This window comes from Lampetra planeri, unplaced genomic scaffold, assembly GCF_965212315.1.
Source record: "Lampetra planeri unplaced genomic scaffold, kcLamPlan1.2.h2 scaffold_1272, whole genome shotgun sequence".
NCBI classification, from domain to species: domain Eukaryota; kingdom Metazoa; phylum Chordata; class Hyperoartia; order Petromyzontiformes; family Petromyzontidae; genus Lampetra; species Lampetra planeri.
In genome coordinates, this window is record NW_027613988.1 from 1 (window position 1) to 17500 (window position 17500).

The following is a 17500-nucleotide window of genomic DNA, read 5'->3' on the forward strand; positions in this document are numbered from 1 at the left end:
ACTTTAGACCATCTAAATAGATGGTGTGTAAATGACAACAGCGCCTGTATCTTGATAACAATGACACTTGCAACATGGACTATGTGCCGTGCACCTCAGACCATCTAAAAGATCCCACGGACACAGCAGGTGCGTGTATTGTGGTTTTCGCTCAAAAACAAGGGTTGGACTGTCATGTCAAAGGCACCTCTCACATGTGGATTTGATCTGATGAGAAGAGCTGCAGAGCTGTGTCTGAAAGTCTGACAACAATGATCCAGGCTCAGCAAACCATTTAGTGACCAGTTGTGTCCTTTGGCTGGAAGTTAATCTGAGAGGAGAGTACTCCTTCATCAAACACAGATGACGATCTCTTCATCCTTCTATTATGACGTAAACTTCTGTAAAGCGTTTTTTTTGTTGGTTTTTTTACTGGCCCATCTCAAGGATCTTGTCTGTCTGTGCTTGTGTTTGGTAACGTACTGACAGGAGCTGTGGGGTTGCCGCTCCCTGGTGTGGAAATACGCATCGTCATGAATAACACCAATGGCACCACGATTGTGGAGGGAAACCACAGAGAGACTCAGGTATATACTGAAGAAATACATACCTTGTTGTCATTTATACCACAGAGGAAACATATAGTTTGACGTGTGTGAAATGAATATCAAACCTGGAATACTAGGAAGAAGACTGTGTCCGGGTCACATTCATCTTTGTAAATTAAACTGCACCATCTAACTGTCATCCTGTCAATGCGCTGCAGGTACGTCCAGGTCTGGAGGGAAAGGAAGGAGAGCTGCTGGTTCGAGGGCCGTGTGTCTTTAAGGAATACTGGAACAAACCCCAAGAGACAAGAGAGTCGTTTACCGAGGACGGCTGGTTCAAGACAGGTATCACACACATTCTCTCTCCTCCTTCCTCTGCTCTACACACACACACACACACGTTCTCCTGGAGATCTAATTGTCTACAAGAGTTTTAACGTCAGAGCAGTTCACAGGGGGAGGACAGATGTCAAATGTGTCTTCATCTTTGTGGCCAACTGCACTTTCAGGACTTGATTATAAACCCTTAAAAACGGGAGTCGAGTCCAGGAAGAACCTTCAAGAATACAGCATGTGCTCCATATGTGTGTGCGCACATTTTGGGCAACTCTGAGCGAGTGATAAATGGGCTGTGTGTTTTTAGTGCCGCAGGGTATTTTTCCTCCTAAGTGGTTGTGACGGCACTGGGTCTTCAGGAATCAGGTGTTGCTCTTTTGCTCTTCCTCTCGCTCCCTCTCTCTCTGGAGTGTGTGTGTGGTACCACAGAAGAGAGCTGTCATCAGAAGCTCCCCTCCCTGCAGGCCTGCACTTCTTTCTCTGCCCCCAAACGAGCTTCTTTACTGCAGAGCCATCTGGAGACAGGTGTTAGTTTTGGCATGGGGAGGCTGGGGGGCTGCAGATGACTGAAAATCAGAGCTGTGAGCTGAGCTTTGAAACGTGGTGACAGGGGTGTCGGAAGGAACCCTGTATAAAGTGAAGTGTGAGCGAGAGACTGAAGATGAGGTAGAGGTGTCGGTGGGAGTGAGGTGAAGAAACGGACCAGGAAGCAGCTCTGGCAGATTGTTTTTAATTGGCGTTGCAGGCTGGAAGGACAGCGATCCAGAGCACAGCACGCCACTGTCACACTTTATTACAGCCACTGGCCACGTAATAAGAGCCTGTGCAATCAGCTCCCCACAGACCAGCCCCACAAGCCTCCCACTCAGACAGGAGACGCCCGGTATGTCTGCCAGCGCAGGACACACAGGGAGAGGGAGGGGGAAGGTCCTGTGGACATTAGAGGTACTTATGTGCAGCAATAGCAAATTATTCACCTGTCATTGTTTGCGAATGATAACAAACCTCATTTCATTCATGAAATATAAAATATGTGCGCCAAACTTTGATCTACAACTTCTCGTCATTTAAAATATCATTGGTCTAATTTTGAGGAGGGTTTACATTTCAAATTGCTCTGTGTCTAAGGACAATTTAGAGTGACCAGGTAACGTCAGCATGCTGTTGGAGGACCCGGAGAGAACCCACACAGACACAGAACACGGGCCGACATGAAAACTCCACATAGAAAAGTGAGCCTGGACCTTCTTGCTATGAGGCAACAGTCCTAACCACTGTACCACCGCGTCGGCCCACAGTTCCCAGTATCATGAACTATTAAATAAAGTCACTGATGTCCTGTACTCCACCACGACTCCATGGACGCAGCTTTTGAGATCCGTGTGTTGTTTTGTTTAAAACCTCAGTCAATCCAGTGATAACTGGTGTACATTTTGGAGGGTGCCTCGTACTGGGATTCTTGAACAGCTGTCAGTTGTTAACGTGCACAAAAAGAGTATTAATCACAGCCTGTAAGCCAGTCCCGAAGTCAATGTTTTATTTCAGTAAATAGCAGGCATAGCAGTGACGTGTGTGATCACAGAGGAGAGTCAGAGTCTGCCACATGGACTTGAAGTCCCTTTTCAGTGTGAAGAGGTGTGGAAAAGGTTTACCTGCTGTTTCACACCTCTTCTTCCGCTCAAACACTTCTAATTCTCACACTTCTATCTCTGACATGATTTCTTTTGGTTTTCGTCCTGGAGTCATTCTCCTTCTCCTCCTCATTTCTCCTTTGTATGGATTTAAAGTCTGTCAGGTAGGAAAATTCTGTGAGTTATAAGACTGCGCTGCTTCTCTTGCTCATGTTGCTGAGATGTCTTTTTTAGACTTTGAAATATAACTCACCAGTTAGACAGTAAAAAGTAAAGCATTACAACATTACACAAGCGGTGTAGCGGTGTGGATGGGGTTCTACAGACTTTGCTGGTGCGTGTCTCATGAAAGCCGTCTACGTTCAGGCTGCATCCATCAGTTGACAGTGGAGGCAGTGGCAGCCTGACAGACTCAACTCAGGGTGGAAAAGTCCACTGACATGATAATGTTCTTCCTGTGTGCTATTAGTCCCTAAACACCAGGAAAGGCCTCATCAGGTTCCAGGGTATGATCTCTAAATCTCCAAGACAGTGCCATCTATCATGTCATCGATCTGAATAGATTATCTGTTATCTATCTATTGAATGAATTTTATTTTGCAGAATAGAAACAAAAATATATGAAATATATTATCAATTATTATTAAAGTTGTTCAAGTTCATGCCAACATTATATAAGCTCATAGATCAAAATAAAAACAATTAAGCATAATTTAATTTCACACTTGTGTGATGTCTTTATATCATCCTTAAATCATACAAATGAAATGAACTCTGTAGGTAGGAACAATGGGGTACACAGGCTCACATACATGGAAATCCTCAGCCCCACCAAGTCCAGACACAAAGTGCTGTTATTTTGCATACAGACATAAATTAGTAACAGTTTGTAAGTTGCTGCAGGTTTATTATCTAGATGAAAGAAAATGCAGAGTTCATTCATGAAATAACTAATGCTAAAAGGTTCTTCATCATTTTAACTCGTGTTTTACAAAACCACTGGTTTCCACTGAGATTAAATGAACTTTACATTGTAACCTGACCAAAGGTCAATTTTCTTAAATAAACCACGGAGCATAGTCAGGTTCTGTCTTTGCCGTCTGACTGACACAGAGTGGAAGATGAACTGAAAGGCAAAGAAACGACATTGTTAGACCAGTCCAACAGTAAAATATGAGTGGACTGGATACGTGATGAATTAACATCCAGATAGTGTTGGAGTAGATTAATTAAATAGAATGGATAAAAAGATGGCTGTTTATGTCAGTCTGTCATTCATTCATCTTCTCCCGTTGCTCAGGTTATGGGTCTTGGTTGTGCTGCAGCCGATTCCATGTGTCAACGGTGTCAGTTCCAAAATGAATGAATGCACAGGGAAGGATTCACACAAAAAAAATAATCTGTGTTCAAAACCTCAAATATGCATTTACAAATCACTTGCTTTGTGTGTGTGTGTGTGTGTGTGTGTGTGTGTGTGTGTGTGTGTGTGTGTGTGTGTGTGTGTGTAGAAGAACGGACCCCACAGGCAGACTATTGCGAAGGCGCATGGAATAATGGAACCCAGATGCAGACAAAACTTTTTTTGGAAAAAGAACATAAGGCTAGATATCTCAAAAATATCTCTAAGGATTCAAAAGGGCAACTGTAAAGTGGCACTCACGAGGAGGTGCTAAACACAAAAAAACACAACATGATCAATGTCCTAAAAAACTGAAAGTGTCCCAAAAGAGGTAGAAGGCAATTGAGGTTATTCTGAACAGATAGCGCAGAGCTAAGGCTAAGTATTCGCTAAGGGAAAACAAGGTGACTATGACACAATTAGCAAGAACAACTCCAATACTCACTCAAGGGGAAAACACAACAGACTGTAACTGTGTATCTTGCTTTCTCGTACGAACAGGCAACGATCTGGCAACAGCAACTAAACAGAAACTTCAACAGGCTTAAATAGGGGCGAGGGGGCACAGGTGAAACAAATCAGTATTAGTGATAGTACCAGTCACCAGTGGTAGTATTAGTGATAGTGTCAGTCACCAGTGGTAGTATTAGTGATGGTACCAGTCACCAGTGGTAGTATTAGTGATAGTGTCAGTCACCAGTGGTAGTATTTGTGATAGTATCAGTCACCAGTGGTAATATTAGTGATGGTACCAGTCACCTGTGGTAGTATTAGTGATAGAACCAGTCACCAGTGGTAGTATTAGTGATGGTACCAGTCACCAGTGGTAGTATTAGTGATAGTGTCAGTCACCAGTTGTAGTATTTGTGATAGTATCAGTCACCAGTGGTAATATTAGTGATGGTACCAGTCACCTGTGGTAGTATTAGTGATAGAACCAGTCACCAGTGGTAGTATTAGTGATAGTGTCAGTCACCAGTGGTAATATTAGTGATAATATCAGTCACCAGTGGTAGTATTAGTGATGGTACCAGTCACCAGTGGTAGTATTAGTGATGGTATCAGTCACCAGTGGTTAGTATTAGTGATAGTGTCAGTCACCGGTTGTAGTATTAGTGATAGTGTCAGTCACCAGTGGTAATATTAGTGATAATACCAGTCACCAGTGGTAGTATTAGTGATGGTACCAGTCACCAGTGGTAGTATTAGTGATGGTATCAGTCACCAGTGGTAGTATTAGTGATAGTGTCAGTCACCAGTTGTAGTATTAGTGATAGTGTCAGTCACCAGTGGTAGTATTAGTGATGGTACCAGTCACCAGTGGTAGTATTAGTGATGGTACCAGTCACCAGTGGTAGTATTAGTGATGGTATCAGTCACCAGTGGTAGTATTAGTGATAGTACCAGTCACCAGTGGTAGTATTAGTGATGGTATCAGTCACCAGTGGTAATATTAGTGATGGTACCAGTCACCAGTGGTAATATTAGTGATGGTACCAGTCACCAGTGGTAGTATTAGTGATGGTATCAGTCACCAGTGGTAGTATTAGTGATAGTATCAGTCACCAGTGGTAGTATTAGTGATAGTGTCAGTCACCAGTGGTAGTATTAATGATAGTATCAGTCACCAGTGGTAATATTAGTGATAGCACCAGTCACCAGTGGTAATATTAGTGATGGTACCAGTCACCAGTGGTAGTATTAGTGATGGTATCAGTCACCAGTGGTAGTATTAGTGATGGTATCAGTCACCAGTGGTAATATTAGTGATGGTACCAGTCACCAGTGGTAGTATTAGTGATGGTACCAGTCACCAGTGGTAGTATTAGTGATGGTATCAGTCACCAGTTGTAGTATTAGTGATAGTACCAGTCACCAGTGGTAGTATTAGTGATGGTATCAGTCACCAGTGGTAATATTAGTGATGGTACCAGTCACCAGTGGTAATATTAGTGATGGTACCAGTCACCAGTGGTAGTATTAGTGATGGTATCAGTCACCAGTGGTAGTATTAGTGATGGTATCAGTCACCAGTGGTAGTATTAGTGATAGAACCAGTCACCAGTGGTAGTATTAGTGATAGTATCAGTCACCAGTGGTAGTATTAATGATAGTGTCAGTCACCAGTGGTAGTATTAGTGATGGTATCAGTCACCAGTGGTAATATTAGTGATGGTACCAGTCACCAGTGGTAGTATTAGTGATGGTATCAGTTACCAGTGGTAGTATTAGTGATGGCATCAGTCACCAGTGGTAGTATTAGTGATAGTGTCAGTCACCAGTGGTAGTATTAGTGATAGTACCAGTCACCAGTGGTAGTGTCAGTGATAGTACCAGTCACCAGTGGTAGTATTAGTGATAGTGTCAGTCACCAGTTGTAATATTAGTGATAGAACCAGTCACCAGTGGTAGTATTAGTGATGGCATCAGTCACCAGTGGTAGTATTAGTGATAGTGTCAGTCACCAGTCGTAGTATTAGTGATAGAACCAGTCACCAGTGGTAGTGTCAGTGATAGTACCAGTCACCAGTGGTAGTATTAGTGATGGTATCAGTCACCAGTGGTAGTATTAGTGATGGTATCAGTCACCAGTGGTAGTATTAATGATAGTATCAGTCACCAGTGGTAGTGTCAGTGATAGTACCAGTCACCAGTGGTAGTATTAGTGATAGCACCAGTCACCAGTGGTAATATTAGTAATAGCACCAGTCACCAGTGGTAGTATTAATGATAGTACCAGTCACCAGTGGTAGTATTAGTGATAGCACCAGTCACCAGTGGTAATATTAGTGATAGCACCAGTCACCAGTGGTAATATTAGTGATAGCACCAGTCACCAGTGGTAGTATTAATGATAGTATCAGTCACCAGTGGTAGTATTATATATATTGAATAAATAAATATTGATATTTTCAGAGGGTTTTGATGGTGTCACACAAACATTTTTTGTCTAGGATAAATTTTGTGGAATCGTTTACCATCTTGGGCGTCATCTTGCAAATGGGGCTTTTCTCGTGGTCAGCTTTTGGTAAACTTGTAGTATTTTACGACAGTTACCTAGTACGACAAAAATCAGGTGAAAACCCTTTGGTTGCTGTCAGCTGTCTGCATTACATACACTTGGTATGTGACTCAGGTCTGTGTAGGTGAGGTGAACCAGTGGACACACCATCGGTCCTTTGCTCCTCTTTTCTGCCTCTATCCTTTTCCCCACATCAAGTTTCACCCCCGGACACACTGTGTCCTCTAAACTCCAGTGTCTGATCTCAGCAGCCTTGTTGTTCAACATTTACAGCCACTGTCAACTCCTGTTTTCAATGCACCACATTTAGGTGAAGGTGGAGATTTCAGCTGCAGCTTTCTGTTGATCTGTGTTTTCTGTCAGAATTTGACCGAATTCCTTGTGCTTATGGTATTTGTGTTCCGGTCAAAAGTGAATATGTGAAGGATTTGTGTCTTTCACTGTAGCACAGTAGCAGCTGGTGAAGCAGTTAGCTTAATGAACGTGGCCAATCTGAGACAGTCATCAATCCTCAAGTTCAGCATGTTATCTGCTTGTGGAGTGGAGCAGCAAGGAATATAATCAGTACTATTAACATAAAGCAATTCCAGCTCCTTTAATTGCATTATATTAAACAAATTAAATCATTCAGCCAAGTGCAAAGTGCTTTTTTCTATGATATTAATTACTAAAGAAGGAGCTGTGACAAAAGTTACGGACGATAAATAATGTCAGAGCTGAGATTGCTCTACTTGTCTGTCTGTTATTTATCCTCATTAACTCTTCCGTCTGGGCTTTGGGGCTTTCGTGTGGAGTATTAATATTCATGTATGCTAAGTGTTTACAGTCGACTCCCTTTCCGACCTCTCCTCTCTTTGTGTAGATAATGGTCCTCTCCACAGCGGTGTAGATGCATTCAGGGTTCAGGTTGAGCTGAACCTGGCACTGTGACCCCACTCATCATCCCCTCATGGGGCTCTTGCTAAACACTCGACGAGTGCAGAGCACAGCACAACATCGAAGTATCTTGAAATTGTTTGTATTTTGAAATGACCATGGTTGCCCAGATCTGGACGATGCTGTTGTACCTTAGTCTTCCCGTCCTCCCAGGTCATCTTGGCAGAGCTGGTATCACTGTGGCAGCTCAACTTTTTAGGATTTTGTTCAGTTTCAATTGTTTTGAGAAAGCAACAGTTCATGTTGTTTTATACCACAAAACATCTGGTTAAACACTCATTTATGACAAAAATAGACTTAAATTATTAAACGTAAATATATATGAAAGCACATTGGACGTTTTAGCAGCTTTTTTAATCTAATTTTGTGTCTCAGATCACATATTGTCACCACACTTCTTCACTTCACTATACACTCTATGTACTTACTCGTGAACTGCGCAAATTTCTACAGGGTAGTACTGTCTCAAATCAAACAGTGCTGTGTTACACTTACCAGACATGGTGTGAAAATGAAACTTACTGTCGATACGCTGACACATTCTGTGAATATTTCCAACACATCGACCTCTGACCTCACATCGTAAACCTCGATCTACAGGGAAGACGACAATTTATCACACACAAGAACCAAACGTACACCACAACGTCAATGACTGAAAATGTGCCGGTTTAACAGCTAGCAAGCTAACGTTAGCATTGCCATTCAGTGTGAACACAATTCTGTACTCAAAAAACAAGGTTTAAGTATAGAAGTATGCGATTCGTTCGTTGTCTGTACATTCAACGCCTACGGCTGGTCTGTCCGTCCCTGACTGAGGGTCAAAGGTCAGAGGGTGTGGTATTGTACAGACACAATTGTAATTGTGAGGTCAAGCTAAACAAATAAAACTGAACAGAATTTATTTTATATTACATGAGTCCAGATTTTACTAAAAGCTTTTTTCTGGCTAAGGAAGAATGCATTGTGTGTTTTTCTCCTGTGCCTACAGAGACGTGAGGAACATGGAAATGAATGAATTTGAGTGAGAGGATTGTCAGGACGTGTGCATTCACTCACAGGAACACACAGTCAGGGGTCAGTGTGAGCACAATGTGCTGTGGAGCTTGAAGGCTCTGACAGCACCTCCACAAACTCATGTTTACCACTTTATTTGTCCCGTTATCCATTCTGGACACTTCTAGAAGCTTTGCCAGTGGCAGACAGATGTTTTTTTGACTTGCCCTGGCCTTATATGGCCACATGTCACTCTGTGGATGATGTCACTTCAGATACCTCCACTACAGTCAGCATCAGCAGGATCCAAAGCCAATCTATCCTAACCTAACCTAATCCTTGGATTCTCCTTGGGTGTATTGTGATTGATGTTTGATTGATTCATGTCATCATTCAGTCAGATTGTGTCTGTCAGAAATGACACATTTACATTTAATGACATTTCTTGTGACTAATCTACACTCAGTTTTGCAATATGCAAAGTTTTGCAGTGTTTTCCTTAGGTTTTGTGTTTGTGTGTGGGAGGGGGGTGGGGGGCATTCGTTGATCTTCTTCCGCTGTGGGGGTGCGGTAAATAATATAATACTGTTCCGATTTCTGTAATGGACAGGAAGGGTTCTTAAATGACTTCTGCTGAGATCTGATGCTTTTCACAAAATAAAATGAACTTGAATCGGGGGGGGGGCTTTGATAGTGTATGAACTACTTGTCCTTTAGGATAGTGATATGATAGTGATAGTTTGTGCTGAGCTGAGGAATCACATACAGAACCAATCCATTGGATCCTTCTGAGTGTTATTCCAGGCAAGGGTTCAAATCCACCAACATGACTTCTAATTTTCCAGATGATGCAGTTGTGCTTCCAATCACAATAATAAGGGAACTCAATTAGATCAGGCAAATAGATTTGGAAGACACTGTTCTGATATCTTAGAATGGAATGAACCCCCCACATATTGGTTTTGTGATGTCATCTGCTACACTGCAGGGCTTTGCTACTACATTCTCTGAAAATGATTAGGATCCTTTATTTACCCACCCATTGTCTCCATTCTTTTCTTGTGTGCATTCTTGGGACGGAGGAGTAAGCTGTGTGGATGATAAATAAGCAATTCTTCTTTCTTCACATCAACCTTGTTGAGCTGCTCTGTTCTGTCTTTAACAAATACAAAATCAAATGTTGTTCACCATCAATATGTTCATTATCCCTTACTGTTAGAATGAACTGGTGTTTTGGGGTTTTTCACACGGTTCTTTACTAGACTATTCTTTTCTATCGTCATTGTTATAATTACAACTGACCAGTATTCTTTGTATATAATTTCCTGATATTCCTTGAATTTAATTTGCACATTTGCACAGTAGGACACAACACAAGACATCACAATGACAGCAACAACAGACAAAGACTGTGTGTGTGTGTGTGTGTGTGTGTGTTTTATTTAGTGACAGTAATAGTTTAAATAAGTGGGTGCAAATAAAGGAAATAAAAAATAAAGAAAGAAAGAAAAAAAATCCTGAAGTTCCTTAACACGCATCAGCATTCAGGAATTTTAAATACTTATTTTAAATACGGTTTTCAGGAATTTCACTTTTCTGCAAAGCAAACTCTCTCAGCTCTCCAGCCAGTTCAAGTCTTGATCTGTTTTTGTTTGGGGTTTTTTTCCTGACTCTGTGCCTTCACTTTCTTTAATGCCTCAGAATGAGATGGAAGCCCAGTGCAATTAGGCTTCTTATCGTTTTAATTAAGAAAGCCATTCGGCCATATCTGCCTCTGACGCTCTAACACATGATGGCAGAGTCTCTGATGCCTGAAGTAGAGTGTGTGTGTGTGTGTGTGTGTGTGTGTGTGTGTGTGCGCGTGTGTGTATTTGTATGTGTACTTGTGTGTGTGAGTGTGTTTTTGTATGTGTATTTTGTGTGTGTGTGTGTGTGTGTCATACCACAGTTCCAAACACTCTCTTTTATCAGTTCTCCAATCACTACCCCCCTTGACTGGCTGCAAACATGTTGTTCTGGCCCTTGTTATTTCTCTCTCCTCAAAGACACAGGGTCAGAGAGTCTTGTATAAGTACTTCAAACTATGTTTGATACAGTCTGAGTGGTGCTTTCAATGCCTTTTAATAATGCAGTTTTCTTTCACTCTGCGCCAAACATTTGCAGACAGATGTAGAAATATAACAGCAATTTATTCCATCCCAGCTGTCCTTGTGCATACAAGTGTGTGAACATAAGCACTAACAGTTGGGGAATGAACACAGAAAACTGCTGTTTTCATATCTGCCACAAAGAGAAAGCTGCAGGGCTGTAACCAATGTTTTTCTTTTCTCATCTCAAAGAAGAGCAGCCTGAAGAGACTGCCGTTCACACCCAACCTCTCCTTCCCTCTCCCTCCATCTTCTGTCTTCTCCCCTGCTACAGTGGCCTATCAGTGCAGAGCAGTGGTCTGTGAAGAAATTCCCGATATCTAAATTTACACACTGTATCAATCTTGTTTAATAGACTGGAAAGCTTATAGCTGCTGTAGCAAGCTGGCAGAGAGGGCAGCGGTGATAAATTGTCGGTGTGCAGGCGACAGCCGGCCGTGATGTATAATGAAATTTTATGATTTATCTCAGCTAATAAAATGAAATGAAGGGCATGATGTATAGGAACAGATGGGTCCTCTATTGATGTTGAGGCATTGAGGCAAGTGGCAGGAGAACAGAGGAAGATGGGTGGAAAGAAGGAAACAGGAGATGTGCTGAGAGATACTTCAGAGAGGTCGAAGGAAAGCTTGAATGAGTGAGGGAGTGAGACAAAAGAGGGAAGGGAGGAGGAGGAGGAGGAGCAGAAGGTTTGGAAAGGAAAGGAACACGTGTTGGATGGAGAAAAGTAAAGTCAAATGAAATAGAGGCTTGTCCTGTGTGTTCGATTTTATTTTAATGAGCAGGTACAGGACTTTCATTTCATTGGGTTTCATTTGCTATGACCTCAAAAAGACAATCAGTATTTATTTTCACCATTATTTAGACAACATCTGCATCGTGACCTGCTGCCAGAAACCAGCGGGTTTTGTGCAGGTGACTGATGCTGATGCAAGGACTCTTGGTCTTTTAGTCCTGGAAGTACTTGTAATCATGGTGAAAGGAAAGACCAGGGCACATTTTGGAGTGAGGAGAAGAGTCATTCTTTCATAAATATAATGAACGACATGAACATTATGGCATTTTGTCAAAATTGGCAGAATATCGGCATCTAGTGGGGTCACATTGGAATTGCAACACACACAAAAAAATACAGCTGCCGGGTTTCCAACTGCATCTAGAGATCAGTCTTCACCATCCATGTCAAGTGATGAATCTTACAGGATAACTACAAATTTCAACTAATATATACATTAAAAACAGTATTTAACATGATCTCTGCTGTCCATGATCAATCAGAGACAGATCTGTAACAGACACCATCACTAGTCTGTATCAGTCATTGTTTTCATCCTGATGAGGATTCTGATGAATCTTTACGATTCACGAGTCACCGTTTCCACGTGTGTTCTGATGTCAATGAAATCCTTTCTAGGAGTCCATCTATCATCTGTTTCTCCTTTTGACTGTGGTTTTTGTTCTTCTCTGGTGATTCATAACTGCGGGGCTGTGAAGCTGCTGTAGGACTCACAGACTCCTTCTGTGTCCAGTACAGAGACCGAATCTGTCAACTCACAGTGAACCGATCACTATCAACGTGTGCATGGAAACAGAAACACTGCCGGACCCCTAATTCATTCACAATACATATGCAAAGCTCCACTTTCATTCTGTGCCCCTCTAAACTCACTGTGGACTTTTTTTTAAATATAGCTTTTAATAAAAATAATCCATAGTTAGCCTTTAACCCAGGGGTGTCAGACTCCAGTCCTGGAGGGCGCCCACACTCCGTCGGTGCTCAGAGACAATCCAGGATGAGCAGACGTGGATTCATCAAGCCGGTGAAACCAAACCTGGATCAGTGTGAACGTGGCTTCCTGTGACACCCCCCACAGTTCAGGGACAGGTTGATCAGTTCACCATGACGAGTATGGGGGACTTTTCCCCGTCAGAGGCGGTAATCCTCCTAGAGGCTGATGAGGAGGTAAAGGAGCAAATTAAAAAGAAAGACAACACCTCCACCGTCGTAATACAGAGAGAAGTGTGTCTGAATGTGTAACAAGTGAACTAATACACACTGGAACCATCTCAGACCATGGTGGGTCGGTGGTCAGTACTGTCTCCTCACAGCCAGAAGGTCACTGGGTCACGTCCATTGTAGCGTTTAGGTGTTTTAATTTGAGTTAAATACCTCCTGCAGCAGCAGCAGAGACACATGCTGTGAATGTAAGTTCATATGTGACCTTTGTTGGGTTTGTTTGAGTGTTTTTACTTCAAGTAGAACTGATGTTGTCGGTGCTGTCAACTGGCTGCACCCATTGACTTCTCGTTGGTTTATTGTGTTATGTTGTAATATGCGTTGATTCTTTCTATCTCATCTGTGTATTTGTGTTTTTATGGGATGTGAGCCCATAAAAGTATCTCATAAATGATCCTATGATTGCAAACATGAATCTACAATGACTGAAGTCAATGTTCACACATGTTTAGATAATGACAGTGGGTCTAGTTGACTGCAGAAGAACTCTTGGTTTCATTTGTGGTGACTGTGGACTGAGATGAAGGAGGAGAATAAATCTTTCCTCTGGCACACTTTTGTGCAACTGGATCACAGATAAGGGGAAGGTAAATGTTTGATATGACACTAGAGGCAGAGAAAGGTATAACATACACCAGGCACAGGAGGAGGAGGTCCACAGCAACTACTGGTGGTCAGCGTGTTTAACAGCACACCTCCATTCAAAGGCCCGTTGACCGTCGGCTTGTGTCCCAATATGACCTGTTGTCGTAAACAGTAAACGATATTCAAAAGAAGACGTGGTGGTATGACTCTCCTCTTCTTCTCATTCAGGAGACACGGCTGTCTTCAAAGACGGGGTGTTTTGGATCATGGGACGCAGCAGTGTTGACATCATCAAGAGTGGCGGCTACAAGATCAGCGCACTTGAGGTGGAGCGCCACCTGCTGGCTCATCCTGACATCATCGGTAGCACCTGAATGTACACCACACTGGGTGTCGAAGACGGAGTGTCACAGTATCGAAGTATATATGAGAAGAACATGTGATGTGTGCGTCACAGACGTCGCTGTCATCGGAGCACCAGACGCCACCTGGGGGCAGAGGGTCACCGCTGTCGTGCAGCTGAAGAAGGGGCAGAGTTTGACCTTACCTGAGCTGAAGACCTGGGCCAGGTACTCTGTTTAGCATTAGCTTTCCTTTTATGTCTCTGCAGGTACGTGTGTTTTATCTTGTACATAGTGTGTGTTGGTTTGTGTGTGTGTGTGTGTGTGTGTGTGTGTGTGTGGGAGTGACACAGAGAGAGAGATGGACTCATGAGCAGAACTGAAGGAATGATGAGATGAGAGAGACGTTTGACGTCTCTTGTCTTTATTCAGAGGAGTTTGTTTGTTGTTGCTGTTGACTGTTGATGGTGACACAAACATCTACCACCATTCTCTTGTTAGAGACAGACATCATTTACAATACATTTACATTTCCATCGGTCCTGATGCTGCCTGCTATTGTTGTGTATCCTCCTGTGAACCCTATACGTGTCCATGCCAGAGGGGGTGAGGTCCTATTTCTGTGGCCTGCTGGTGCAGCGTACTGGATTGCTCCTGCTGCTGTGACACACACACACACAGACACACACACTGTGTGTGCAGCCCAGGGTGCTGCCAATGGACAGACACCACCCACCACTGAGGCCGGGGTGCTGGAGAGAGAGGGAGATAAAATGAGACATAAACAAGTAGATGGTTGCTCACTCTTCAGTGCCCTGGCTGCAGCTGTCACTGTGGATCTCTGTCACAGACTCTGCCGCCCCGTTTGCCGCCAACAAAATTCCATGCACAAACACTCGGCCCCAGACAAACTGACACGAGCAGCGGCGCACACACGCACTCACTCACGCACTCACTCACTCACTCACTCACTCACTCACTCACTCACTCACTCACTCACTCACTCACACCTTCCTCAGAGACAGAGGCCTCTGCTGAAAGGGGGGGTGACAGGTGTTTACTGGCACAAAGGTTAGAAGACGTCACTCCAAATAGAAAAGGTGTTCTGTTTTTCCTTTCATGATATTTGTTAAATGTTATCTTACACTGATTATATTGTTTTATATGTGTGTGTGTGTATGGGGGGGTCAAATTAGGGAGCAGAGCTGCAGAGGGTACAAAGGACTCCGTTTCCCTGCCACAGGCTTTGTCTTTACGCTGCCATTGTTTCCAGTTTTTTGTTTTTGTATTTGTGGTTGCATATGTGTGCACATGCACAGTGTGTTCATTGTGTGTGCTCATCTGCCAGTGTTGTGTGTCCTTGTGCCTGTGTGTCTCCTTCACCGGAGTCTTCCGTTTCTTATCGTCTGTGTGTCTTTGCAGAGAACACATGGTGCCCTACACCATCCCTACAGGCCTGGTGCTGGTGGAGGAGATGCCAAGAAATCAGATGGGGAAGGTCAACAAGAAGGACCTTGTTCGACACTTCTTCCCAACTGGTTCCCGTCAGTGTGAGTGAAGCATGAGGTTTGAACACGTTCATCACCTCCTGAGTCTGCACATCACCAAAGTGTGCAGAGAAGAACATGTCATAGATGAACAAAGTAAGTCGGGTTGTCACACTGTGACAAGGTGTGAACATCAGTCAGAGGGGTGTGTACATGTGTAAAGGAACACACCGCTAGCCACTCACGTGAACGTGACTCAGATCTCACACTGAACCATGTGACCAGACGTTGTAATTCCAATAAAATCATATCAGATTGTGCTGAATAAGGACGATATGCTTATCTTGTCTTACTCTTACTTGAAAATCATTTTTCCTAACTGAGTCATTGGAAACGTCCAAACAGGATAAACATTCACTGAACACACTAAAACTAAATGTCACATATGAATTAAAACAGACAGAATAAATCAACTTTAAACATTTTAGAATATTTATCTCGCCATAAAAATAGATCCTGTCCAAAATTATATGACAGAAATATGAACATTCTGCAAAAAAAACTGAAAAAAATAAAAATTGTGCTTGTCAGTAAACTTTAAAATAACAACACATAAAAACATTCAAATGTATGCTCTTATGCCATTTTCTAACAAATTAACTTGGGGTTTCGTTTGCGTGCAAACTCCATGCTCTCAGTCAAGTGGGCATTTGGGAACACTTGTGTGCTTCAACATAAACTTGTCAACAGGGAACGTGAGTCGAGAAATTAACAGTGCAACTGTTTCCTTCCCTGAACAATATTAATATAACAACATCTCAAGAAAACAACAGTGAGAGTTAAGTGAGGTATGCCTGTGTGAGTTGGGATTGGTCGGGAGCCTGTGTGTGTGTGTGTGTGTGTGTGTGTGTGTGTGTGTGTGTGTGTCTGTCACTGGAAATCCCAGAGCACCTTGATGTGAAAGAGTGTGGATTCATTGTGGATTCATTTTGACCATTGTCTTACTTTTGTGTCCCTCTCAGGATGAAAATGAATATGAAACAAACAAACTAACTATGAAATATGTGGGTGAGTGTGTCTTCTAAGAGTCTGTTCTTCACAACATCATGGTTCATAACATTGAGCCGTGAATTAAGCTGATCTATTTCACTAATATCAGTTCACAACAGTGATCAAGTTGAAGAGAGAAATCTGATGGAGAGGAAACATTGTCAGTCTGCCTGTCTGATACATCAGGGCTCATATTTTGCAGAAAAGTGCAAAGTGGAATCTTGATGATGCAACCTGCAGCATATGATTCACTGCAAAGCCCTATCGTTTGCACCAGGCTTTACCTCCGACACGTGGCATTTCACCGAGCTGTTGGCCGGGTGTGTCGTGATACACCACTGTGTACTGTGTACACCACAGCACTTTGTGGTCAAAAGGATATTTCAACATGTTGGCGTGTTCATGTATTGCTATAATCCCTTATAGTCACAAGAGTAGATAAATAACCATTATCAGTGTCCATGTCCAATGTACATAGTGTGGTGAATGTGTGGGTCACAGGGGTGTTTCCACGTTTGGGGATTGTGTGTTTGATGAGTTTTCAACAGGCGCTGATCAGTAAAGGTCATGGTGGGTAATGTACCGACTCACATTACGGCAACAGGCAACAGGCCAATTAGGACATTCAGGACATGTAGGACTCTACTAAACACTGAGCTTCACGTCCAAAACATCATGATGGTACCGGAGGTTGAAGTTGTAAATGTTCCTGTTCCACACTCAACATCCACGCTTTGTCTCTGTGATTGAAACTGGGGAAAAAAGAGTTACATTTAGTTCATGCTGAATGTTAAAATTCCAGTTAGGATGAAAATGTTAAAATGATGATGAAGATGATGTGTCAGTTCATACATTTGTTGTCCAGGCCAAATGTAAACAGACTGCTGACATGTGGTAATAATGTGCTTAGTGCGAGCTAACTGTGCTAACGTTCCTAGAGGAGACTTTCCTTCATTAACGTTACTTTACCATCATACAACAACTCTTTCAGTATTGATCCATATCACCAATGATAACACTGCTTGT

At 42.6% G+C, this 17500-nt stretch overlaps 1 protein-coding gene across 1 annotated transcript; it reads left to right on the top strand.

Moving 5' to 3' along the window:
* The first annotated feature begins 74 nt into the window (after nucleotides 1–74).
* LOC144739045 (malonate--CoA ligase ACSF3, mitochondrial-like) lies at nucleotides 75–15495 on the top strand. The gene is made up of 6 exons (XM_078622045.1): nucleotides 75–129; nucleotides 469–566; nucleotides 746–872; nucleotides 13825–13959; nucleotides 14054–14165; nucleotides 15360–15495. The coding sequence occupies exons 1-6, from the start codon at nucleotides 75–77 to the stop codon at nucleotides 15493–15495; spliced, it is 663 nt and encodes a 220-aa protein (XP_078478171.1).
* Nucleotides 15496–17500: the final 2005 nt, after the last annotated feature.